The sequence below is a fragment of the Podarcis filfolensis genome, assembly GCF_964270895.1.
Source record: "Podarcis filfolensis genome assembly, chromosome: 5".
Lineage (NCBI taxonomy): Eukaryota > Metazoa > Chordata > Lepidosauria > Squamata > Lacertidae > Podarcis > Podarcis filfolensis.
The window spans coordinates 42,303,873-42,328,730 of NC_139608.1; the positions used below are offsets into that span (position 1 = coordinate 42,303,873).

The 24,858-nt window shown below is 46.2% G+C and overlaps 1 protein-coding gene and 1 long non-coding RNA gene across 3 annotated transcripts in view; one reads left to right on the forward strand and one right to left on the reverse strand.

The window, feature by feature from the left end:
* Positions 1–1,187: 1,187 nt before the first annotated feature.
* LOC310763376 lies at positions 1,188–10,482 on the reverse strand. The gene is made up of 4 exons (XR_014548601.1): positions 10,406–10,482; positions 8,753–8,889; positions 7,802–7,878; positions 1,188–1,957 (listed from the first exon to the last, which is right to left on the reverse strand). It is a non-coding gene; the product is annotated as an uncharacterized lncRNA (long non-coding RNA).
* KCNIP2 (potassium voltage-gated channel interacting protein 2) overlaps positions 10,404–24,858 on the forward strand; it is a 106,533-nt gene continuing 92,078 nt past the window's right edge. The window contains exon 1 of one of the 2 annotated variants that reach the window (XM_083615358.1): positions 10,404–11,414. In XM_083615358.1, the coding sequence (XP_083471484.1) occupies positions 11,342–11,414 (73 nt within the window). In that variant the 5' untranslated portion in view covers positions 10,404–11,341. The remainder of the gene's footprint in view (positions 11,415–24,858) is intronic. The other variant, XM_083615361.1, reaches the window with a different exon arrangement.

The window sequence follows — 24,858 nt, forward strand, 5'->3', positions numbered from 1 at the left end:
GCAGAGGACAGGAAATGAACCTCCATTCTTGAAATGCTTCCTGAATTGCGGAGGTGGCTGTGGCCTTCCTCGCAGAATGGGATGCCAATCTTGCTCATAGGTAGCAAGGCTTTACGTTAAAATCAAACCAGGTGTTATTATTGTTTATTAAATATGTATACTGATCTTTATCTGAAGATCACAGGGCAGTTTACAATATAAAACACGACAATATTCCCCACATTAAAAAAAGGAAAAATTAATTATGGTAAAATCAAAAAGGAACATCAACTGTCCAGGATTTAGATCATGGTGATTTAATATCCTGTGCTTGACTTTTCCCACATAGTTAAGCCATAAGAATGGAAATCTGCAATTAGCTAAAGGTGTGCTTAATAATGGTGATCAATGCTCTGTCTTTGCTTAATGAGCTGTTAAATTGCATCCCTGAGATAGATCACTAAGACCAGCCTGCCATTGTAGCTGGGAGGTGAGGTGTTGTGTTGCAATGGTGAGGGCATAGTGCTCTCATTCTAACACAGATACAACACCAGGCTTTCCTCCTAGCAAGACTGAAAGGACTTGATATCAATGTTCTTCATTTGCCCTCTTGATTTACAAAGTCCCAGCGTTTTGGTCCTGAAGGGTTACTATGAATATGGTCTCATAAGTTTCCCACTAGCCTCAAACACTGCAGTGAGACTGTATCTCCTGCTGCCATCCCCCACAGCCTGCTTTTATATCCAGGTGATTTTAAAGGCCTTCTAAGTGCACAACAAGCAACCCAATTGCTTTCTAGTTCAGGTTGATTCAGCCTTCCAGCTGCAAGCTTTGAACATAATGCTCTTGTAAAATATGCTGGTCTATTATTGAGGTGTATGTGATGGATTTGTTATCTGATCTGTACCAGCATTTGAATAAGCACTCTTTCACAGCTGCTTTTGTTTTAATACAGCCAAACAACAGCAACAAGTGATGGAAGATGTATATAACTGCATGCTGTATCTATTTTGGCTAGGTTTGCTAATACATCAAGGCTGTTGGAGTCCATTCTTTTTGTGTCTAAGCCTTTGTGAAATGCTCCAGGCCAGAGTAAATCAAGTAGCCACTGGAGGTTTAGCATTGAGGTGAAAGCTATTTCAGACAATGCAGGTATGACTCAAAGCAGCTTTACGTCCTGCAAAGAAGTCACTAAACAGGAATGATTCTGTCATCTTAAAAAATGGTCTTTATTTCTTAAATTCAAATGTATGCATGGTACACTCCCTTCTATTGATCTTGTAACAAACTGAAAGAAATGCAGAGAGGAAGAGTTGGTTTTGCGCACAGAGCAATTAACAACCAGAACAAGTAAAAACTACCATCTCCAACAAACCAAATGGAAGGTGTACGCAAATGGGTATGTGCTTTTTTTTTTTGGTGCCAGGAAGAATGAATTATTCCTGGGGAGGCCAGTTCACACATGCATGAACATCACTTGATGACATGCAACTGACAAGTCTTGTCTATGCATGCAGCAGAGTGAGCTGCTTGAGTTCTGAGGTTACATAATGGATTTTACCACTTCCAACTAGGGCTGAGGAAGGAAACCACTTTGATGTTCAAAAGAAATAAATCCCTGCAAATAGAAAGTATGAAGCAGGCTGCACCAAAAGCTTTATTCCTGCCATGTTACATGTATGTATGTGTTTGTCTATATGTCTTTATTGTTTATATGGATGAGTGTGGGGTTTTGCCTAGGGGAGACCTGAAATTGCACCCCCCCACCACCACCACACCCACAGTATGAAATGGTGCAGTCTGTCACTGTCACAGGATTCCAGTTCTAAATATATGAACCTACTCTATTGAAAAGTATTAAGTTTTCAGATGATGTCATGTGCTTGATCTGTAGTGGCTTTTGCAGAAGTTTGTAACCTCTGAGGAGATGCTCCCAGACAGTCTCTCTCTAAGGTATTTCCTTTCAAGAGGCACTCGACTCTGGTTTTAACTACATCCTTGATTCACCAGAAGAGCACAAAGTCTGATTCCTGAGGTCCCACAACTGGTTCAGAGAGAATGTCTGAGAAGCAGCTCTTGAGAAGCACTGAGCTCCTGTTTCCACCTTAGCACCCACGATTCTTCTCCAAAAGCCATGGTGGCACCTTAGCAGATGAAGAGGCTGCATCCATGAGAGTTGCTCATGCCACAGAAAGTTGAGTGTTGTATCTAGTAATCAAATTGTGCTGTTTTTTGTTTTACTTCTGTGCTCTATAATTTACTTTTCTCATCTCACATGTATACTGCCCATCTCATATCTGCTGCAGACTTGCCTATACACCTCATGCCCCATTAAATCAATATGGTTCTAGTCTATAGGGTGCCAGAACACCTTTTGCCTTCCTTCTGCTCACAGAGCTGCTTTCTGGGAAGTTCTATGAGGTATACTTATAGTTACCTATGTAGAGCTTGCCTGGCATCTCCCTGAGCCAGGGAGCAATTACCCAAAAAGCTTTGATTAACTCTTATTTGACAGCAATTGAGAAAAATAACCTTGGCCAGAAGAGTTTTTGGCACTGATTATTTAACCTGACATCATGTGTCCTGTTGGCAGACCCTGAGAGGCGATATCCATCTGGAACCACTTACGTTATTCATTGTTTCTTACATTTGTTTTTAATTTGCCCTTATTTGACTCTGGCTGTGACCACCTAGCTGACTGCAGTATACACACTCCATCCCTTTTTCCTGGGCTCAGGTTTTACACTCTGCTTACAAACCAACCAACCAACCAAAGGATGGAAGACCAACAGCCAGCTGCTCAATCCCAAGATTTCCCCCAGCTTTTGAGGGCTGAACAGAATGGGACTATAATATCTCCTCCAGCAAGTGGTGGCTAGAGAGAAGCTTTTCCTCCCTCTTTCATAATACTAGAGCCCCAGAGTCACCTAATGAAACTGAATGGTAGACCATTCAAGACAGACAAGAGGACTACAAGACTCTGGTTACAGCCACCAATTTGTATAGCTTTAACATGGGATTAGATAAATTCATGGTGGACAGGGCTATCAATGGCTGAGAGTCACAATGGTTGTCTAATACCTCCAGGATGAGAGGCAACATGGAGACGGAGAGAGCTACTGCCCTTGTGTCCTGCTTGTGGACATCTGGTTGACTGCTGTGTGGAAACAGCACACTGGACTAGATAAGCTTTTGGGTTGATCCAACAAGGCTACTCATGTTCTTATGGACTCCGGGATCAACACAGGTTGTTTATAAGGTGCAGTTCTGTCCTCTGTGACCAGTGTGGGCTGCATTGATAGGATGGAAATGATATTCTGTTATGTACTGAAGTTCTCACCCTGGGCCAGCAGGGGGATACTGTAGATTTCACTCAGGTCCACGTCAGTTATTTTAGGCGGGAAACCCTGGGTTGTTGTTGCTACAATGCTGACAGCCGGCTGCCTATAAAAGCAGGCTGGCTGAGCTGTTTGTTGTTCAGTTCTGTCCAGCTTACAAGTAAAGAGCTGCTCTGGAGAAATCGCTGTGTCGTCTGCTATGTTCGCCCACAACTCAACATATTCTATTGGAGATGATAAAATTCTATGATTGTATGGAAACAACTTGGGTCAATAATAATAACAACAGTAGCATTGGCAGAATATTTCACTGTCTGCAAAGCATTTCACACATATGTAGACCTTTTAGAAGAAGAAAACCCCCCAAAAGTGAGTTGTTTTATCCTCATATTGCAGTGGGGGATTAAGGCTGAGAGCCAAACTTGATGTGACATTATTTTGCCATGGGCTTTGGAAAAAAAATAAAAATAGCTGGTGTGGAGGAGGGAGGCTTCAAGCTTTTGCCCCCACCCTGGACCCAATCTGAATGGAATGATTCCACACCTGCTATCTGCAATGACAGGAAAGCTCTCACTGGGAACAAGAACCTGTGGTTTTGAGTTCAGTGCCAGGACTCAGCACCAGTCCCCTGAATATATGCAGAGTTTAATTTCAGCCAGGTGTCACAAAGGTTTAAAATCTGGAAGCTGTCTTCAATGCCTGCGAATCTGCCTTCATTATGTAATACTCTGTGTCTAACTAGAACGAGTTCCAAGTTTATTAAAGAGAAGGTGGGAAGCGCAAGAAAAAATGAAACAAGCTGCACAATACACAAAAGTAAAATGCACCTACAAGTCTAATATTAGACAGGCAGGAGCTTAACTTCCAGCACTGTAACTCCTAAGGGGCCACAGCAGCATATTAGAAATTCAAACTAAGTAAAGCAATGTAGTTCACTCTTTAAAAAAAAAAGCTCTGCAGAAAAGTGGGAAACCACTTAGATCTTACAACTCATGAACAAATCAAAAGAGGGAGGGAAGATAAATTTCAACATTTTTGGCGATGGCCAGAGCAGGATGCTGAACTAGAGGAGCCACTGGTCTGATCCAGCAGGCTCTCCTTATGTTCTTAAAAGTAACTGGCACATATATATTTTTGGAACTCTCTATGGACTGAGTAGAAAACAGGATTTCTCTTTGCACTATGTACCCCACTGTACCATCATCACATTAGAGATCTTGGTGTGCTGGTAATTGGTAGCTGGCCCCCTCCCCACACTTTTCTATTCACATTAGCTGGAAGATGGGCTGTGGATTGGACTCTGGCAGAGATTCCCTCTTTGTTTGACACCTTTCAAGAGAAATACCACAGGCTATTTGATAGACTATCAAAGGAAATTGTTCCTCTTTGTAACAGCTAAAAAGCCAGGCTAGATAAAGTGTACATTTTGGCATTTTTTAAAAAAAACAATTGTGGTGGGATAGAGAGAGAATGTCATTCTGGAGATAGGAGTACTGTACTGTACTATAAAAAAAGAGAAAAACAGCTATTGTATCAGATTTGGGAATTTGGTGAGGTATAGTTACAGTATAAGGGATGTGGGTGGCGCTGCGAGGACTTGCCAATCAGAAGGTTGGCGGTTCAAATCCCTGCGACGGGGTGAGCTCCCGTTGCTCGGTCCCTGCTCCTGCCAACCTAGCAGTTCGAAAGCAGGTCAAAGTGCAAGTAGATAAATAGGTACCGCTCTAGCGGGAAGGTAAACGGCGTTTCTGCGTGCTGCTCTGGTTCGCCAGAAGCGGCTTAGTCATGCTGGCCACATGATCCAGAAGCTGTATGCCGGCTCCCTCGGCCAATAAAGTGAGATGAGCGCCGCAACCCCAGAGTCGGCCACGATTGGACCTAATGGTCAGGGATCCCTTTACCTTTACCTTTACCTTTACCTTTACCTTTAGTTACAGTATATCCTTGCCCTTGAATCACTTGAATCTACCTGGGCAGTTATCTTTCTACAAAGGCTGACATTGATGCAGAAATCCAGCATCGCCTGAGCTCTGCGAGTGCGGCTTTCTCCCTGTTGAAGTGCAGAGTGTTTGAGGACCGGGACATTCGTAGGGAAACCAAAATGCTTGTTTACAAAGCTATTGTACCCTTGAACCATGGAACACTGCTAAGATGCAAGCCTTTAAAGTAAAAAGTGAAATATATATTGAAAGTGCATTTAGTCATAGGTTAGAATTTGTGTTTTTATATTATTTCAAACCAGTATTGATTCCTTCATCCTTACCAACTCCATACATTTTTTAAATAGACCAAATTGGATTTGGTATGGGCTCTATGATCCTAATGAATCTTTACCACTTCTGACAGATCTCCTAAAGGTGTGGGCTCAGCATGTGCTCTTTGCTGCAGGGGGAAATTGGCAGGGCTAGCAGCATCCCTAGAAGAGAAAAGGCAGCCTTCTGCCTTCCAAATAAAATGGAAGCTTTTGCTGAGCTCCCATACGTCTGGGTTTCCCTGGACATTACTGGGATTTCAAAGGCACAATTGACATGGGGTGTGGGGATTTCCCAAAGGCAGCACTTTGGATCTTTGGCAAGTCAATTGGAAAAAAAAATATCTTTCTTTTTTTTTGGTGTTTTTGTAAAATAAAAAAAGGCTAAACAACCTTGGGGTTTGTGTAAAAAAAATCCCAACAAGTTCAGTGGTTTTATTTAAAAATAAACCAGGATATCCTGGTTTTTAGTTTTTGATATATGGCAAGCCTAGCTTTTGCCATTTTTGCATACGGCAACTTGCACCAAGGGGACATGAACCACAGCCTCTCTTGATTTGCCCTGGTACTTCAGGGCAAAGGAATCTGTCTTACTGTGTGTGTTCCCTTTCTTGTGCCAGTGGGATTAGCTCAATGGCTTATTGATCAGTTTTCCCCCTTCTTGGCTGCAAGGTTTTCCAAGAGAAGGGCAGCTGCTTTGTCCCTAGTGTGCAGCCCTGTTACGGAACAGTCATGGACACCCTCTGAGCCTATATATCTATCTATATCTATATCTATATTTATATATCTATATCTATCTACTTACAATACCTTCGGAGTTCTCACCATGTCAGTGACGGCCACTCTATTCTGACATGCCCTCGCCCTCTGGTCTTGTGGTGCCTTCCAAATAACTCTGCTGAAGTCCTTGGTTCAAACTGACCCACTCCTACCACGTCACTGATTCCCCCTGTGAGCACAGGCAAGAGCTTTTTCTTGTTCCCCTCTTGCTTCAACTTTGCAAACAAGTTGAATCAGAGTCAGATTGCCTCCCCATTTCTCTCTCTTTCTCTTCAGCAATTAATTTGTGGAAGGAGCTGCATCATTTTCTCCCACTGCCTCCTAAGCGAAATATGTGTCTCATTTGCTGTGGGAATGCTGAACGCTGTATTCGGTATTTAGAGCACGAGCAAGGAAAACCTCAAATTAATAACCCTCCCACTCACCATCGGAGTGAATGGGGGTGGAGGAGAGGGCGGAGGGAGGGCCGCATGCAAGCAGGAGAAATGATTAGAAAGAGATTTTCTATCAAGGCAAGAGCTCAAGAAGAGGGGGAAGGAAAGCAGGAGAAGGGCGCTGGGAGCCACAAGAGCAAGAGGTGATCTCCTTCCTGGCTCCTGGGTCTGTGTGTGGGTACCACCTGCTCTGCAACATAGGGGGCTGGAGGAGGTGTTACTGCTCTTCAGAGGACAACCTGGAGTCAAGGTAGCCTAAGCCACCCAGGCTTTTTGAATGAGAAAATGTGGAATAGCCAGCGGTCTTCCTTTGATTGGTCCTAGGGGTGTGAGAATACTAGGCATATTTCTCCTTTGCCTTGAACATGGCGAGAAAGGTGCCAAGATAGTGTTTTCTCCAGAGACTCTATATGCAAGAAAGTTCCAGGGAAAGGGAATGGGGAGGAGTAGGACAGAGAGCACTTGCCAAGGCCAGTAAAACTCTCATGGGGAGAGACACCTCTAGGAGCATAAAGGACCTAGAAGCAGCAGCAATGGATTGCCCTTCCTGCAGACTCTGGGCCCTTGTAAGACCATCTTACCTGGGCTGCCCTTTGGGGCTTGGGGTTAAGTCAGGGAATGATAGGGAAATCAGCTGGTTTTGAGAAAGTGTTCTGTCAGAGCAAGCTTCTCATCCCCATGTGCAAGTCTGGAGGTTCTCCTGACCTCCCTGAGCCAATTTTGGGGAGTAGGTAGCCCCACTACGCTAGTAGTCCTTCTATGGGCATGGGCTTCCACTAGCAAAACTGGTTACTGAATTCTGCCATTATGAATCCCTTTTGGGGTGAGGCAATTTGGTACCTTTGCTTCTTCTATCCGCAATTGCCTGGGAAATTCCAGTGCGGACTTTTTCTTTTTCTTTAAAGTGAATCATTGGAGACTGGAACTTTCAAGCAAGATGAATTGGAGTTCAAATATTAATCACAGGAAATAAATACTATAATCCCGATTGATCTGTTCATTTGATAAATGGCACTCACCTCAGTCTCCCATGTGTGCGCCCTCCAGACAGACTGCTGTCAATCTGGTGTCAGCTGCTCTCTGTGTGACACTCCATCTATCAGATGAAATTAACAATGACATTTCTCAAGTTTTCCCTAGTCAGTTTCTCTTTCCCTCTCCCCCTCCCCGCCCCCCGTGTTTGCCTTCTCTCTCTGCACGGGGAAGGCAGCACCCTTCACAGAAAGCTTACTTTTCAAAAAGCGGGGGAGGATGCTGATAATTTGAGATCCAGGCATTTCTCGAGGAGCTGTGATATGCACATACTCTGGCAACTCCCTTCCTTGCTACAGCAGGCTTAATGCAACTCTTGCACATTCACACATGTTCCCGATACCTTCTTTTTGCCATTCTGTAACTTGCAGAGACCCCACTCCTATTAGGCACAGGCTATCTGGAGTACCCTGAAAAACATAACTGAGACCTGAGGACCTGGCACTCTCTGCAAAAAGGCTGAGCAAAATTGCTTCCAGGCCCCTTTTCTACCCAGTCTCTTGGAGAAAACAGAACAGGAAGATGGTCCCATAAAGTTTACTGCTTGATCGAGCACATCAATGTGGCAGCTCTCTCCTCAGCCAGGATAGCAAAACTCTAATAATAAATGAAATAATCAACAGTTAGCTGTTCGTGAATGGCCCCCCCCAAAATCTGCATCCTTTCCCTGCAGATCAGCCCCGTCAATCAGCTTCCCACTTTCTCTGCCAGCTCACACTTGTGGTTCCTGCTTGGTACTAAGAAAAGGGCACTTTCTGAATTGCTTATGGACAGCAGCCCACAAGTCCCAAGGCTGGGGCTATCACTCTCTCTGTGCCCCTCTGGACTGTCAAGTGCAGGGCCAGAGGGCACCCCCCCACACAAAAAAACCCTTATCCCTGACCAAAGGTATTTCAAGCAGCCCATTTCCCTGATGAGCACAGGCTGCCCATACTCACTTGGAAGAATTTCAGGTGGCATTTGCTTCAGGGAAATGAATCTCCACATCCATCACAGGGCACAATGAGAACATGCCATCAGCTCCAAGGTCTCCAAAGGTCTGTAGCTTTCTTATGCTCTTTGGGAAATAAAGCACCTCAGGAAGGGGAAAAGGGGAAACTCTAATTAGTCTTGTCCCCTTCCTTTTGCTTCGCACATGATAGTGCTCAATAATTACGTGGAATGTTAGCTCCTCCAAATGGGTGTGGCTTGGGGGTGTTTCACAAATCTTTAATAAAATGAATGAACTGTTTACTTCCTCTGCCCCAGCTCTGTGGGGAGATGTACAAACTCCAAATTCCTCTTGCAAAGAAAATGGGCAAGAACAGAGAAGGACCAGTGGCGTAGCGTGGGTTGTCAGCACCCGGGGCAAGGCAAGTAATTTGCGCCCCCTAACCTGTGGATTTGCGCCCCCTAACCAATGGATTTGCCCTAACCCCAGATGTTGCGCCCGGTGCGGCCGGCACCCCCTGCACCCCCCACGCTACGCCACTGAGAAGGACATATTGACTGGAGCAGCCCATGTCATCCTGAGCCAGCTCTGCCAGTGCTGAATACAGGTATTGTAATTAAGGAAATTATTTGACGTCGGGGAGGCGAGGCAAAGGAGCAACAGCAGCCATGGAAGTACTGATGGGGGGGGGCCTATTAAACTCTATAGAGGCGTGGCTCCCCCACGCCACCTGTTGGCCACCATGGAACAGTTCAGTTTCTCCACGGTGGTATCGTAGACTGGGTTAAGGCTGGGATCAATTTGGCTGGCGTTTTAGCAGTACAGCAGAGACCAGAATATGAGCAGTACTCATTAATTAAGATTAATGGTGTGGGTCGAGGAAAGTGAAGAAGATGCGGTATCTGCATTTCCAGGCTTCACAGAAAGATGCCCTCTTTTTTAAAAAAGCCAAAATTTTCCTAGCATTTTTTGTTTTAAGAAAAACATGAGAATTACCGAAAGGAACAACCAAGAAGCCAAGAGTGAGATGGGCTATATGGCAATCTAGCCAAGAAGCTGTTACTCGCATAAATCTTTCCAACTTACCGGGATATGCCCTGCAACTTATTCCCGGACCACTGTGATGCATTTTCTTTTGTGGCAACCCTGGGCCAGTACAGTCCACCATCTTTTGCTGTAAACACGCTGTGGTCTCTATAAAGGTCCTCATTAGGCAAGTGGATGGGTATTGGACCAGGACAGGCTGCAATCCATCTAGAGGGCACTGCTGGAACGAAATACATCACCATGCTGTGATACCTCTGATCCAGCATCTGAAATCCATCCAGGGCAGGTGTTCTCTTAGCTTAGCTACTGGCCCTCTGACAGCTGCCCGCTGTCTGGCTATTGGGCCTCCTCAGTGAGGAACTTCCTTTAGTCAGCGTGTCCCATATATCCCTACCACCAGCCTTTCTAGCTGGTCTTAGGACCTGCCACCTGGCAAGCTCCTGCGCTCTTAGAGGATGCAACAGGCAGAATTCAACCGGTGAAGCTCTCCCACCTTGGGCTTATTATTTTTTCATAATAACGGAGCCAGGTGTTTTTTTGTTTTTTTTAAAGAGTGGTGGAAGTGGCAACCCCACCCCAAGGACTGGTTCCTTCTAAGACCTCGGAGTCCCACCTGCTCCTCTGAAAGCTTTCTAGAGCGGATTGTACTGGCGAGGGCCGTCGGCGAAGCGTGCGCACGTGCGGCGCTACGTAGCGCGCACTGGGCGCAGGGAGGCGCCTTCGGAATGGCGAAGTCTCAACGGTGGGCCCCATCCCCGGCCTCTGCGAGCGCGGGTGGACGGGCTTGATTTGCATAGTACCCGGCCGGAACTCTCCCCTGTTGCTCGCGGCTCCTCTGCTCCCGGATCTCCGCGCGAGGCCTGGTGGGCGGGTGCGCGCCTCGCCTTGCCCCCGAGGGGGCGGCCTCCCTGCGCGCCTTCGCTCTGCAACTGTGGGAGGGCGTCGAGGAAGCCACCTCGCGACGCCGGCGCGCGTATTTGTGCACCGGCGCACGTGTCTCCCGGCCTCAGGAGACACGTGTCTAACTGACACCCCCCCCCCACTTTTTTTTCATTCCTCAGTTTCCCAGCCGGCGTGCGCGATAGAAAACCCCACCCTCCCCTCTCGGGAAAGAGAGTGTTAGTTCCAGCGTGAAGCGCCACCCTCGGCGTGGGGCGGTACAGAAGACGGGAAGGACCAGGCGCGGAGTCTCGCTCGCCTCAGGGGAGGCAATCTCCTTCTCCCTTAACCCGGTGTAGAAGCCCGCCCGTGTGAACGGGAGGAAAGCGGCTGTGCGCAGAAGCTGGCGGGGGAGGTGGAGAAGGCAGTCGGAGGAGGAGGAGGGGAGAGAGCGGGCGCTCGCTTCTCCTGTTGCCGGGGAGCTGGACGCCGCTTGCCCCGGCCCCGCGCCCCGCCGGGAGGATCTGCCCAGGGCGCCGGGGGGAAGGAGGGAGGGAGGGGAGGGAGGAGCTGGATCCCGGGCGCCAGAGAGGAGGACAGCTAGGCGAGAGGAGGCGCGCAGTCGGTGCCCGTCCCGTCCCAGCGCCCCGGGGCGTCTCCGCTCCGCAAGATGCGCGGCAAGGACAGGAAAGAGAGCCTCTCCGACTCCCGCGACCTCGACGGTTCCTACGACCAACTAACCGGTGAGTTCCTCCCGGGCTGGCAGGGCGCTCGGCTCGGGGGCGCTGCGGGAAAGGGCAGCATCCCTCTAGCGGCAGACTACCTGGAGCAGGGTAGAGGTCCCGGGTCTAAAATGTTCCGTCTGAACTTCACACACGCACCAATGGCCCTTTGTGCGCCCTCGCCACTCTCTTGGGCGACCTGCAGTCCCTGTGCAAACTTCCACTTAGCCAAAGTGGGCGCTTGCTCGATGTCGACTTCGTCCCTTGAAATCTGGCCCCGTGGCTTACCTAGGGGGCACCTGGAGCATGTTGGCTGGATGAGTGTGTGTGTGTGTGTGTGTGTGGTACATGCTGGAGAAATGAGTCTTCTTTATTTAGCGTTGGGAGATGCACCTTGCTCCAGACAATCAGAACTATTTGCTGCCTGGATTAGGTGTGGTGCTCCCTTTGCAAAACTAAAGCGAATTCTTGATGACTAGTCTCTCCCAACTCCCGTGTCCAAGTCAAGGTAACCTGACTGAATGGAAGGACCCACTTGAGAGAGGCAAATGAGCACCTGGAAGATAACACAGAAGGGGGTTCATTTGCCTTTGCCCTTTGCCTACTCCAGACACCAAGGTAAAGCATCAAGATGCATCTCAGGTGTGTCTGGCTTACTAAGGGAAGGTATGCCCCCTGGGGCCTTCGTGGTTTCCCCACACCTGGGAAAGGGCCTAGTAGATAAGGAACCCCTTGCACAGGGGACTAGCAAAATCCCTCCAGAGGCCTGTAGCTCTCCATGGTGCTGGTTTTTGTCGAAGGCACTGGGTCCTCTGCTATAGCTGAGTAGTCCAATTTTCGCTGCGCCTGTTGCCCCTAAATGTCATTTAAGCAATTCAGTGCCTGCAAAATGGGTTCTTCACCCGCAGAGATGTGATGAAAAGAGATATTTTGAGCTGAGTAGGAATTCAAAGCCCACACAACTTTCCCATTTCTCCAGTGACTTTAACACGTCCATATGGATTTAAAATCAAAATCAAGTTAAAAATAGAGTGCCTCCCAGGCTGCAACCTTTGATTGCAGAGCCTGCTGGGGAGACGCAAGCATTGTGCTGCTAATTCTCTGCTGTCCAGGTAACAGCCTTGATTTCACAGTACCCTGTTCAGCAGGCAGATTTCCGTGTGCTCTTTTCATATGAAGGAAAGCGAGGCACAGTTAGAAGCAGGAAATCTCTGCTTTCCAAAGTGAGCTCTGCTTCACAATTACTAGTGAAAATGAGTAATTCCTCTCCATTGTCGTTGCTGTTTCTGGATGTCATCATGGATTCATTCTCTGTCTCCTCATTTTCCTTTACAATTGGACAGAATTCTCTCTTGGAACTAAACTTCACGTATAAAGCTGCTGCAAAGGAAATAGGGGATTATTCAATTCCGTTTTACTCAAAGGAATGAACATTACAGCACTAAGTTAGGATAATTGATTTCAGTGGGTCTACTCTGAATACAACTTAGTTGAATACCACCCAATATGTTTTGGTTTTTAAAGGGATTTGTCCAATGAATAGGCTTTGTCTTTTAAGTCAGTTGGTGTACTTGCTTCTGGTAGGTTGGGATCAGATCCTGTCCCTTCCATCTCAGTCACTTATGCTGCCCCATCGTTTTCAGGTACAACTTCATATTTCCTGCCTCATTTTAGGTCAACTGTCTCTTTGCCCCCACCCCACAGATCCTCTTGTCACCAACTCCCTTGAGTCATTCATCCCCATCTTTGTAGTCTCTTCCCAGACACAGCTGCTGTATGTGTCCTCGGTAGGCAGTTAGTCAGAAGACTAAACAAGAAATGAAGGGAACAGAACACTTGCGATGGAGCTAGTCAAACCATGTGGCTGAAGATCACATAGAGCTACTGTCACCTGCACTGAACGTGCAGCAAAATATGACCTCCCAGTAGACTTGCAAAGAAAGCGCAGTGGGGGCTGAGTTCTCCTTGTCTGACAGTGCTGTGCTGGCAACTGTCCCTTTATCCGCAGGGTGCCTCTGCAGACATCATGCGGGGCAGTGATGGGGACAAAAGGCAGGTCTGTTTGCTTCACTAGATTCAGGTCAGGGCTGCTGTGCAAGTCCACATTGTGACCTGACATACCCTGGTTTAACCATCTTTTCAAAGTTTTCTTAGGAATGTAATGAAGCACAGTGTTGGTTGTGTGTAGAGAATTCACTAGGCCTGATCAAAACAGGCTGAAGTCATTAAAAAGTTACCTTGTGTTGATGAGCATGCTAAGGATGGTTGTGTGAACTGGCATACAGTGAGAAGGCAAATAAAGTGCCTGTGCTTATCCACACTTTTTCTTGTTCCATTGCCTTCCCTTTAGCGCTCTTTAACTACTTATTGGTGCTTAATTGCAGCAGTCAGTTTGTTCTGATTTAAAGCTAAAGAGTGAATTTTCCCTGGGAAAGGAGTGGGGCAAGGGGAAAACTGCTCAGTCCTGTGCTTTCTAGGCATGGGGCAAACACAAGTGTGGATGTGCCCTCTGTGTCTGTGTGTGCACGGTGCTTCCAGACACACTTCATTCTGGAAGTGCCTGACAGCCTTAGCTATCCTGAACAGAATGACTTTGGGCTTGAGAGTACCTAAAAAGCATTATGATGTTCTGGCCAAGGATTGTATTCACATTAATCACTGTGCCTGTAGCACCGAGCAAGATATTATTGGAACGCCAATAAAAATGCAATACACTTTCAGTGCTGCTTCTGGCTAACTCAGCAACAACCCTACTTTTTCCAAAGGATGTTGGAAAGCATTCTTGAATCAATAATCTGGCTAGACCCTTAACTTGGTCCAATCTCATCTCCAAGTCATGCAGGTTTTACTTTCCTAAAAGAAACCACAGAATGGTTAAGCTATCACTTTGAGGTTGTCATACGAGAAGTTGGTCCACAGTGGGTACAGATCTGACCCATCAGCTGTATCCAGTTTTCCACCCCTGAGTTATAGAGTGCCCTCTTATTTCTAAGCCATTGGTTGCTATTCTAAAACTGTAGTCTTAAAACATTGGAAAGCAACTGTGCACAAGCAGCCTTCTCATTTCTGTGCAACTTTTTGTAATGCAGATCTGAACAACTTTCAGAATGCCACTGCCACCACCACAATTCTTGATGAGTACCTTGCATTGGAGGAACATGAGTTTAGACTCTTCTGTTTAGTGTCTGCACAAGTGGGTGTCCAGTTTGGTTGTTTTCCACATTGCTTTCCACCATTGCCACCTGGAAATCAAAACCCTATAAAAAGCACCTGGAGCCATCACAAATGCTACAAGTTGCTGCTTTGTGTGAGGAAGAGGGTGAATTCTAGGCACCTCAATGTAACAGAAGTGTAGGAATATACGAAGCTGCTTTATAGTGAGCCGGATTATTTGCCTGTCTAGCTCTGTGCTGTCTGCACTGATGTGCAGTGGCTGTCTAGGCTTTCAGATAGGGGACATTTCCAATCCTATCCTACCTTGGGATTAAACCTGGGGTCTTCTTTCTTCAAAGCAGATGCCCTGTCACTGAGCCACGGCCCATTCTTCTGTCGTACAAATCTGAACCTGAAAATAAAGTATTAGACCCTTGCTGTTGCTGTTATTCTGATCTGTTCCACTGCTGTAGCCACCGGTATCAAGGCCAAGTTGTACCTGGAATAGGTCCATTGAAATGAAGTCAGGACCAATATTTTCTGTGGGTCTACTCTGAGGAAAACCTTGTTGAATTGTACCCAATAGGTTTAACAAGAGATGGTGGCAATATGACAGAGGCATCATTGACTGCAGCATACATGTATTTCTTTCGTCTCACTATGGTTCTGGTGAAATGAGTCCTGCAGCTTCTTGAAGCACTGTAAATACATGTGAAACATCTTCAATCAGAAACAACAGCAAAGCACAATCTCCCACCCCACTCAGTTTGTAAAGTCTTCTCCAATCAAGTGTCTTCCAGATATTTTGTACAACAATGATCATCCCATCAGCTGTACTAACTGGAACTGAGGAAACTCATAGCCCAAAATATCTGTAGGATACCCAGTTGAAGAAGGTTGGAGTATGCTATGGGCAGATGGGGCCCTCTCATGTGGCCTTACATTTCTGCTAAAACCATTGGCTGGCTTTGCCTCATTATGCCCCCAGCAGGGACCACAAACACTTTGTGACTGGTTCTAACCACACTGCACTGTTTGTGATTTATTTCACAACTCACAAGGTGCCTCTTGTGAAATAGGCAGAAATGTGAAATACCGATTGGTGATTAATTCCAAGTTCTGGTGGTTCATGATTTTAAAACATCAGACCTGCCAGGGTTAAAGATGTAGTCGGTCGCCCATTCTTGGTAGCACCTACTTTCTGGTCACCATTTTGCCTCAGCCATACCTTGCTTCCCCCTGAGCCTCCATCCAGTAGGCTTCTCCTCGCAAATCCTTTGCCATGTTGTTGACGCAGAACAGCTGTTGTGCTCAACCCCAGAGACAGTTGCATTTTGGCAGCGGGTGAATGATCACTATAGAAACAGCCTACATTGTGCTTTGGGACCCTGTCAAGGCATAAATTTACTTCACTCCATTACAGTGACAGGTAAAGAACTGCAGTAACTCATATTGCCTCTTCCAAACCACCTACTGGGGAATGCCAAGCATATTAATGTATATGATCGCAAAGTAGCATCTGGCCTGATCCCCCTACAGCCCACAGAGGGGTTGTGATTAAAAACCCTTTCAGCATGAAATGTAAGGCCACGCAGGCAGCCTGGTCCTGTCAGTGTGAGGGAGGAGAAAGCGAGGTGTGATGATCGCCCTCAACTATTTGTCTGCCTGGGGAAAAGACAACAGAGGCTATGGTATTTTAACAACTTTTGGCATTTCATGCGCTGTGTGGCTACCAGCGAGCTTTAAGCCCTGTAGGAGGCAACAGTATGAGCCAGAATTCTTTTCTTATCTATCCAAATAGCACACGTTGACGTCTCCCCTCTTTTTTCTACAGAAAACAGCTTATTGTCTGGCCTAAATATGAGAGATCTGATTGTTGTGCATACAGTATACTTAAGCAGCACGTAAGATGTGTGTGCATGCGTGCGGTAGAGTATGATTGTGTGTGTTACTGGTTATGTAGCAAGTGGTGTGTGCATGAGGCAGAATTAGTGTGTGTGTCGAGGTGCCCCCCCTTCCCCCCATCTTACCCCACCCCCTTCCAGAGTTCTTTTGCTTATGCTGACACTCTGATATAGATTTTGCTGCTGTATTTTGACACCCTGTTTGTTAACATAAAATCTTTTAAATGTCTGCCTTGAACTGGCTAATTTCACCCCCAAAGGTCCATGGGCATATTGGCCCCTGTATGCAGGAGCCTCCCCACCACCACCCATTTGGTTTTATGGTGGAGACTACTCAGAGTAAGTGGGTAGAAAAGCCGATCTGGACCAAACTGAGCCGTGAGTGGCCCAGTGCCACGAGATTTCCAAGGACAAGTATTTTGCCCTATAGGGATGCTGCGCCTTATGAATTAAACCTTGTGCTGTTTGGGTCCATATATACTGCATGTCACTCCTTCTCTCTGTGCTGTGCTCATTAATTAAGTTTCTCTCTCTCTCTCTCTTTTGCTCTCCTGGCTTGGAAACCCCCTTGTTTTAGGCTGATTAATTGAATCTGATTTGTGACTGTTTCACCTGGCTCTGAGTCAAGATGAGGTGGTGGTTCTTTGTGATGTGCAGGTGTATGTGTGCAGCGAAGTGCCTGGGGGCTGCTGTTGTGGTACAAAGCAGATGGCTTGTGGGGGGTTTCGAGGTGTTGAGCAGAGGCTGGTCCAAATCAGCTGGGCTTGTCTCCAAGAGGACATGGACAGAGGGTGAACAGGGCCTGTGTGCCAAAATCTGTGCATTTGGAGAGGGTCTGAGGAGCCAGTGCTGGCGCCAGCAGCCAAGCTGAAGATGGGTTGGAAGGGGTTGTCTGGGGCTATTTTTTCCAACTTGTGGCTTAATTTAATTTCATCTGAAAATATGGTTTTGTACAGATTCTAGAAGGACAGAACAAAAGGCAGACGTTGTCTTTCTTAGCCTGTCTAGTGAAGCCCCATTGACAGGGGATTGGTTTTGCAAAATTTCAACCTTTTGCAAAATTTCAAGCTGCAGGATTTCAACCTGCCCATGTTAAGCAGCAACTTGGCAGAAATTCTGAATTAGCAGAATGGACCATTTTCTTGTTGCCATCACCTGTGCAAAATGAGGTTTTCATGCTGCTTGTGTCTTAGGGCTGTTACAGGAGTGCTAGTGTGCTCCATTAGTGTGCTGCTTGCAGTCACATTTCCCAGCTGGGTCCACTCCAGATGTTTTTGGACAACAGGCATGCTGGCCGGAGCTGTAGTTGAAAACATCTGGAGGGAACCTGGTTGGGGAAAACACTGGATTACAGTTTTGAGCCTGATCATATTATGAAGGCAAGAAGATTTCTAAGCATCCAGAGGGGCTTTCGGACATGATGCACAGTGACACTTGGGTACCACTGGGGCTTCACTAGTGCAGGAGCCAGGAAAACCAAAGAACTGCAGCTCAGGATAGTGGAGCTATATATAATAAAGGCAACAGAAAAAGTAGTCCTGGGGTAGTTTGAGGTGGTCTGACGGGGCTGATCCAGCTCCCAAATACTGGTCCATCCAGATGGGAACATTCCTTGGTGCCTGGTTCATGTTTGGGTGCTTACAGACTCCATAGCACCCCAGATCTTAGTCATCTTTGTGATACTCTTTATGTTCTTTCACGGGGGTGGAGCCTGGAGGAAGACAGAGCCACAAAAGGCCTCAGTTTGATCCCAACCTTTCGTGAAGCAAGCTGCTAACACAGAGCTGTTTATGGTTCAGCAACACCTCAGCCTTGCCTGGCTTCCTTCCTTTTCATAGGTTCCAGCACTGGACCAGACATAGGTGGTCTCTTCCTCCCTACGTTTGGATGGGTGGGGGGCTCTTTTGGGGGAAATTCTGAGGGACCCTTCTGCTAGGGTCAAATCCAAACCTTTGTCCCCTGTTGGCTGTGTGCTAGACACACCCCCTTGCCTTTCAGATGCAAGCAAGTCATCTCACCCAACTGGACTGGCAGGGAAGCGAAAGTAAGCAGAGAGCCTGGATCAATCTAGCCATTTGGGATGAATTCCTGAGCGGTTATCATTTTGGACGATCAGGCAGTGGCGTAGCGTGGGTTGTCAGCACCCGGGGCAAGGCAAGTAATTTGCGCCCCCTAACCCGTGAGCCAGGTAGGGGCAGAGAGCTGCGAGTGTGAGCACGCCCCCCCCAGATGTTGCGCCCGGTGCGGCCAGTCCCCCCTGCACCCCCCATGCTACGCCACTGCGATCAGGAATATATAAAAGGAGTTTAGAGCATAGTAAAGGACATCCAAAGTGCTCAGCTAGAAGCACAAGGAATGGTTCCAAAGAAAATAAGATGCAGATGCTGTGTGGGGGGTTCTGGTGCCAACATTGCACCCTCCCGTGGGTGAAACGCATCAGCTGCTCAAGAGTCTGGGATTCCCCATATTTGCCATATGGATGGATTAGGTGATCAGAGCTTGGCGGTTAGGTATGAGTGCTTGTGTGGCTTATGGGCTCCTGGGAAGGAGCAGCCCACCCCCATGCTCTCCCTGTTCGCAGACATATCCAAGCGGAGCTGTCACCTGCTGTGTCGCAGAAACTCAGAATCCATGCAACAACAATGAAAGGCTAGACGGGGGGGGAAGCATTTAAAATCATTAAAAATCATTCTTAGCCCGCCATCACTCAAACTAAGGATGGAAGGTAGGAATGGTTTGGGTTGCAAAGGAGAGGGAAGTACCATTCCTGACCTGCTAAGAGATGTGGCTACTCAGCTGGGTTCCAGGTGGTCCTTTCCTGCATATGCGCTCCCTGAAAGATACTAATACCCCTACGGAGTTATTTCTTAAGAGCTCAAAATGAGATTAATAAAATGAAGATTACCCGTTGGGGAAGGTTGGGACAGGGGAAAGGCAAGGCAGATTGGCCCAGCTTTTCCGATAGGCTGGAGTTTCTCCCCCTCCTGCTTTCCTTTTTATCAGCAGTGATTTCATTAAGCAAAGTGCTTTCACTTTGGTTTAAGGCAGATTGCTACACTGAGAAGCTGGTGATTAATCAGCCGGGTCTGGTGGCTTTCTCCCTTCTTAGGAATTGTAGGAACAAAGCTACGCAACAGGGGCTCTGGGGCTTTGAGGGGGTCGGGACACAATTTTGGATAAACTCCATGGCCTTCCTGTTCTAACGTCTTGGTTTACGTGGAAACTTGGGACCTTGTTATCCCCACTAATCAGCAATTATCTGTAGGCAGTAGAACCTCAAGGACGATCCATCTGCAGGAGAGCCAACCACCGGTGCCGAACACGACAGCCATATAAAATCAGGATCCAAGCCATGCAATCTTCTTCTCCTGGCTTTTTCTGGGCACTGGCAATTTGCGCTGTTTACAACTGCCTGCATCTGGTAGATTATTCCATTTTAATTGTACAAGCTAGAAGGGGCCAACAAAGCTAGGGAGGGCCGGTGGGCAGAATCCCAGCTAAGTCCTAGGTGACTTCTGGTGCAACGCTTTCTCCATCTTAGGCTGTGTACACATTACCGGTTAAAAACGCAGTGGGGTCCTCCTTTTCTCAACTCAGATCAAAGCTGGTTTGTGGGGAGACACATCCAAACACAGTATCTCATGAGAAACAGCATGATAGGTATGGACTGTCGCTCATGTTGCCCGTACATCACTGCATTGGGAGTGCTCTGCACACAGAGTGAATGGGAGGGTGTACACAGGGCTTTTGTTTCTCATCTGTTAAATGGGAGTAATAATTACCTAGCCTATCTGCAGGGTTCTTGTGTGATTAATGAACGAAAGACGGTGAAGCAGTGATGTTGCTGGAAACCCCAGGAGGGAAGAGAACTCTTGTGCTCAAAGTTCGCTGGCTGGTTTCCCATGGGCATCTGGCTGGTTGGGGTGAGAACAAGATGCTACACTAGATGGGCCATTGGCCTGATGAGAATAGCCAGCTGGGGTCTCACATTGGCTAAGCAGCCGGCTCTTCCTCTCCTCTTAATGTGCAAAATGTGCTAGTGCGCCTCCCATTCATGCTCAGACTGTGCGTAGGGCTTAACTGCTCTCCAGGCTAGGAAGAAAATGAGTTACTTGCCAGGATAAAATGGAAATAATGCAAAATGTGTACATTTCTCAGTTGATGCAAAAGTAAAATTGGCCTCAGAACGAGGGTTTAGGATAGCATTGAAAAGAGAGACAGGGTCAATATTGTGCAGCTGGAGAAAATCTGACCCAGGGTGCAAAGGCATTGTGTTAATGTTGTGATTTCTGAAAACAGGCAGTTTATATTGCTCTCTGTTTGCTGCGACATCATGTCTGGCCTTTCTTGCCCTTTGGCACAGATATGTCTCACCAGAAAATTAAAAGGTCTTGGGCTGCGAGTCCCAGTTTTCTCACTATCAGTGTGGCGTTTGGTAACAAGGTACTTTCATTCCATACAATGTCTCTGTTAACAGTTATCTGCCTGATTCTCTACACAGAGATGGGTTGGAGCTCTCTTTTTAAGAATCTGGGTGAGACATTCACAGTAAGGAATGTTGTGAGTTGCTTCACTGCCATAATGCATTTGGTTTGCTTTGAGCACGCAGAAACAAAAAGCATGATATATCAACAGTGAACTCAGCCTCTGTAGCCAAAACAGTAGCATCCACGCACAAAAGGAAGGTATCACCAGACATTGGGGGAGCCGCAGTGTTTGCAGAAGTGCAAAAAAGTATTTTTTTTAGAAACCTAAAGGGATGGAGAAATTAAAAAACAGCCCGTTGAGGATTGACAGAGGTGGAGGAATAGAATATCCTGGAACGAGGTATGGGTTGCTGCTTGAATCCGGAATAGGAGCGTTCCACACACTGCAACATTTTGTTGCAGCCCCCCCAAGACTTCATCTGCTTCCTGTTTTTCACTTCTCTCAGCCGCACACTTTCATTTGGTGGTATATCTTGACTGTGCCAAGAAGGACGACTTGGCTCTCCTCCTCCTCCATTATCTTAGGCATTGTACTTAGGCATTACCCGCTCTGTGTGTGCATCTTTGCTCTGCCTAGTTTTGACTGATGTTGTGGTTGGAGGTGGGGGAAGGCAACAATAGTGCTGTTCCCTAATTTTTGCTGGTCTTACAGTGAAGCACGCCAGGGGTTTTCCCTCCTGTTCCCCTCCCTGCATTGATCTGCCTGGCCAAAACTCAGAAGTGAGTTTTGCTGGCTGTCTTCATATTGTCAGCTACAACTGCAGAGGCCAGAGCCGTTTGTCTCTTCATTCAGGGGAGGCTCTCTGTAACAAAAGCGTGATGAACCCTGACATAGATGCACCTGTAGAATTGTGTCCTCTTATGGGTGCCTCTTTCTGACAACCCCCCTTTACTGCCCTTAATGGTTCCCTCCCCCCCCCCCAGTTCTTTCTCAGGGCTCGTCTGCACTTCATCTGCACAGCGCTGGGTTTGTAGGGTTTACTCTATCTTTACACGGCACAGCCTGCTGTTGTAATGCTTCAGATTCTGAGAGTGTTTGCACAACAGTGAGCTCTCCTGTGCCAGAAAGGCTGCTCTGGGCTCCATTGAGGTTTCCTTCCTCCACCCACTGGCAGGTATTGCGCTTGCCAAGGCAGTCATGCAGATCATCCTTTATTATCCTTTTTAAAAGTTGCATGTGGGATTGTGGCATTGTGCAAAATGCATGAATAAATCTTTCATGGAAATGGGCAGTGACACAAATCCGTAGTCATCCAGGAGGTTCTGTAAAGCAGGCAGCAGTTGGGCTTGTTTGGGCGGACAGTCTCTTCCCATACTATGAAAGAAAATGGATAGTCAGCACAAGGAAAGCCAAGGCCAGGTGAAATAAGGATCACCTGGGAAATACAGAGAACTGGACTATCAGGAAATTATTGAAATCCTAATGACAAAGAGTTTGAACAGTGTCCCACATAACCTTTGTGGAGCTTTAAATAGATTTTATTTTATTTTATTTTATTTTATTTTATTCATTTTTATTTTATTTTATTTTATTTTATTTATTGCAATGCATTGCATTGCAAACCACTCTGTGGGGATTTCTTTATCCCGAAAGGCAGCCTAAATACTTTAATAAATAATAAATCAATTCATTATAAGTGAAATTGAATTTAGATTCACAGTATAAGCACAATTTAAATCAGACTCATGCCAGCTACATTACTGCCCTGGAGATGTTTGGGTTGAAAGACAGAATACTAATTCAATTAACAACGCCAACAACAACCTTTTTACAGGCATATGTCAAGGGCTCAGCACCTCCTTTTAAGTATTTGAATCCATTACGTTTACATGGATATTTCCCCAGCTTCCAATAACATTTGCTCTCTTCCCTCATAGGATTTTCATGTTTCTGATGCTCTGTTTTAGAATATTTTTAGACAATGCCTTGTATTTTTTTTAAAGCACAATATATACAACAATGTACAATTTAATAACACATAAATTAAACTAAGTCATTATTATATTGTAAATTAATCTGAAATAATCTTAATTCCTCCAGCATCATGTCTCTGTATAATAAATTTAGGATCAATGTTGTATTCTAGATTTAAAATGATGGTTCAGTACATAAATACAGAGGCAAAATTCAGAGCTTACTAGCAACCACCTTTTTAGGTTTTCTGTAAACTGGGGAAGACATCCATGTTGGAAGTTCAATTCCTTGCTTAGCCATGAAGCTCAATGGAAATTGCCTTGCTCTTGCCCTCTCTAATCTGCTTCATGGGGTTGGTACAAGGATAAATAAAATAAGAAATGTACAAAAAAAAGTTGCTGAAAAATGTTGTTGTTGTTCCTGCTGCTGCTGCTGCTGCTGCTATTGGCAAGCCTGGTTAGAAACCGGTCATGTTTTGCATCTGTATGTGAGCTTCTTTGAAACTTCCAGTCTGTTTCCCAGTTGCTCTGTGCACTTTCCACTTTGACCTGCATTTCAGGTTCTGAACTACTTTGTGCAAATGAAGTTCTTTGGGCCCCCCAATTCACAGTCATGGGGAATTTAAAAGTAGCTATAAGTAGATGAAATTTACAGGTACAGAGCCATTCAAGAGTGGATGAAGCCTGCCAAATTGCAGGCAAATAGGTGCAGGAGCTTTTTGTGAGGGAAATGAAAGGAATTCACTTGCCTCTAGAAATCAGGTGAGGTGTTTCTTGCTTTTTTAAAGGCTTAAAATGAAAAAGTGACGGAGTGGTGTGTATTGTTGCTTGTATATTTTTTATTTTAAAAAAGGCATTGTCACCCCAGCCTTTCTTTCCAGCACTTCCTTCTTTTGATAGGCCTTCCAGGCATTCAGTAGGCCTTCCTGTGAGACTCTATGCAAAATGTTGCCTGTAGAGTTCTGAAGAGCTCTTGAGTTTTGTTTAGCTGTTTGTTAAACCAGAGCAATGCAGGGTTTTCTTTTTTAAAAAAGCCCATAAATGAAGCTTTTAACTTTATTTTTAAAAACACCCTCCTCTGCCTTGGTTTAACAAAAAGCAATCCAGAGAATATTCAACCTAGACAGGAAATGTTTTGGGTGGCCTCTCTTCTTGTAAGGCCCCTGTACCTAGAGATTCATAGGAAAACGTGGAGCCATAAGGTACCAAAACAACAGAGCAACATGCGGTCCAACCTGGGAAGCGATTATGATAAACTTTGACTCATGGAGTGGCGGTAGGATGGGGGTAGAAGACATCCAAATCAACCTTCACCACCTCATTATTTGGCCTCCACCTCTAGTCTAGAACAGGGGAATGAACAATCATGATGGTAGACTCAAAGCCAGTTTGTGATGACAGCCACGCGTCCTGTCAACATGCATACAAGAGGCTTGGTGTATGGATGAAATCAGTGTGGGCTCACTGGAAGCTGCCATATTCTGAAAGGAAAATTAGCTCTTAGACAACCCTTTTCCAGTGTCTTAATTTCCGCCCCATTTAGTCTGAAAATTGGGGTTTGTATTCCCATATTATTATTTTAGACTTTACAGTTCTGATTGCATCTCTGCTCAGAAGTATACAGTGAGGCAGGCCAAGTAGCAAAAGGGCAATGGGCTTTATGACTTGACCAAGGACCTGAGCTTTTCTTTGCCATGGTCAAGCTCAGCAGTCTCACCGTTGCACCATCCCGGCTTGCACTGTCCCTTTTATGATGCCCCAGTGAAGGCAACCTCACTGACTGCCAACCCAGCAATGTTTTGAAGGATCCCATGAGTTCAGTTTCCTTCTAACGCTGTATAAGGAGGTTTACTTAAACCATGAAGGTTCCTTACAGTTATTATTTTAATAAATTTTTCATTGTGCCTTTGCTCCCACCGCAACTTAAAAAGTTATCATACATTCCACCTTTGAAGCTCAGCTGCTGAAAGAACAGCAGGGGGAACTGTGGAAGAGGAAGGACTTGAT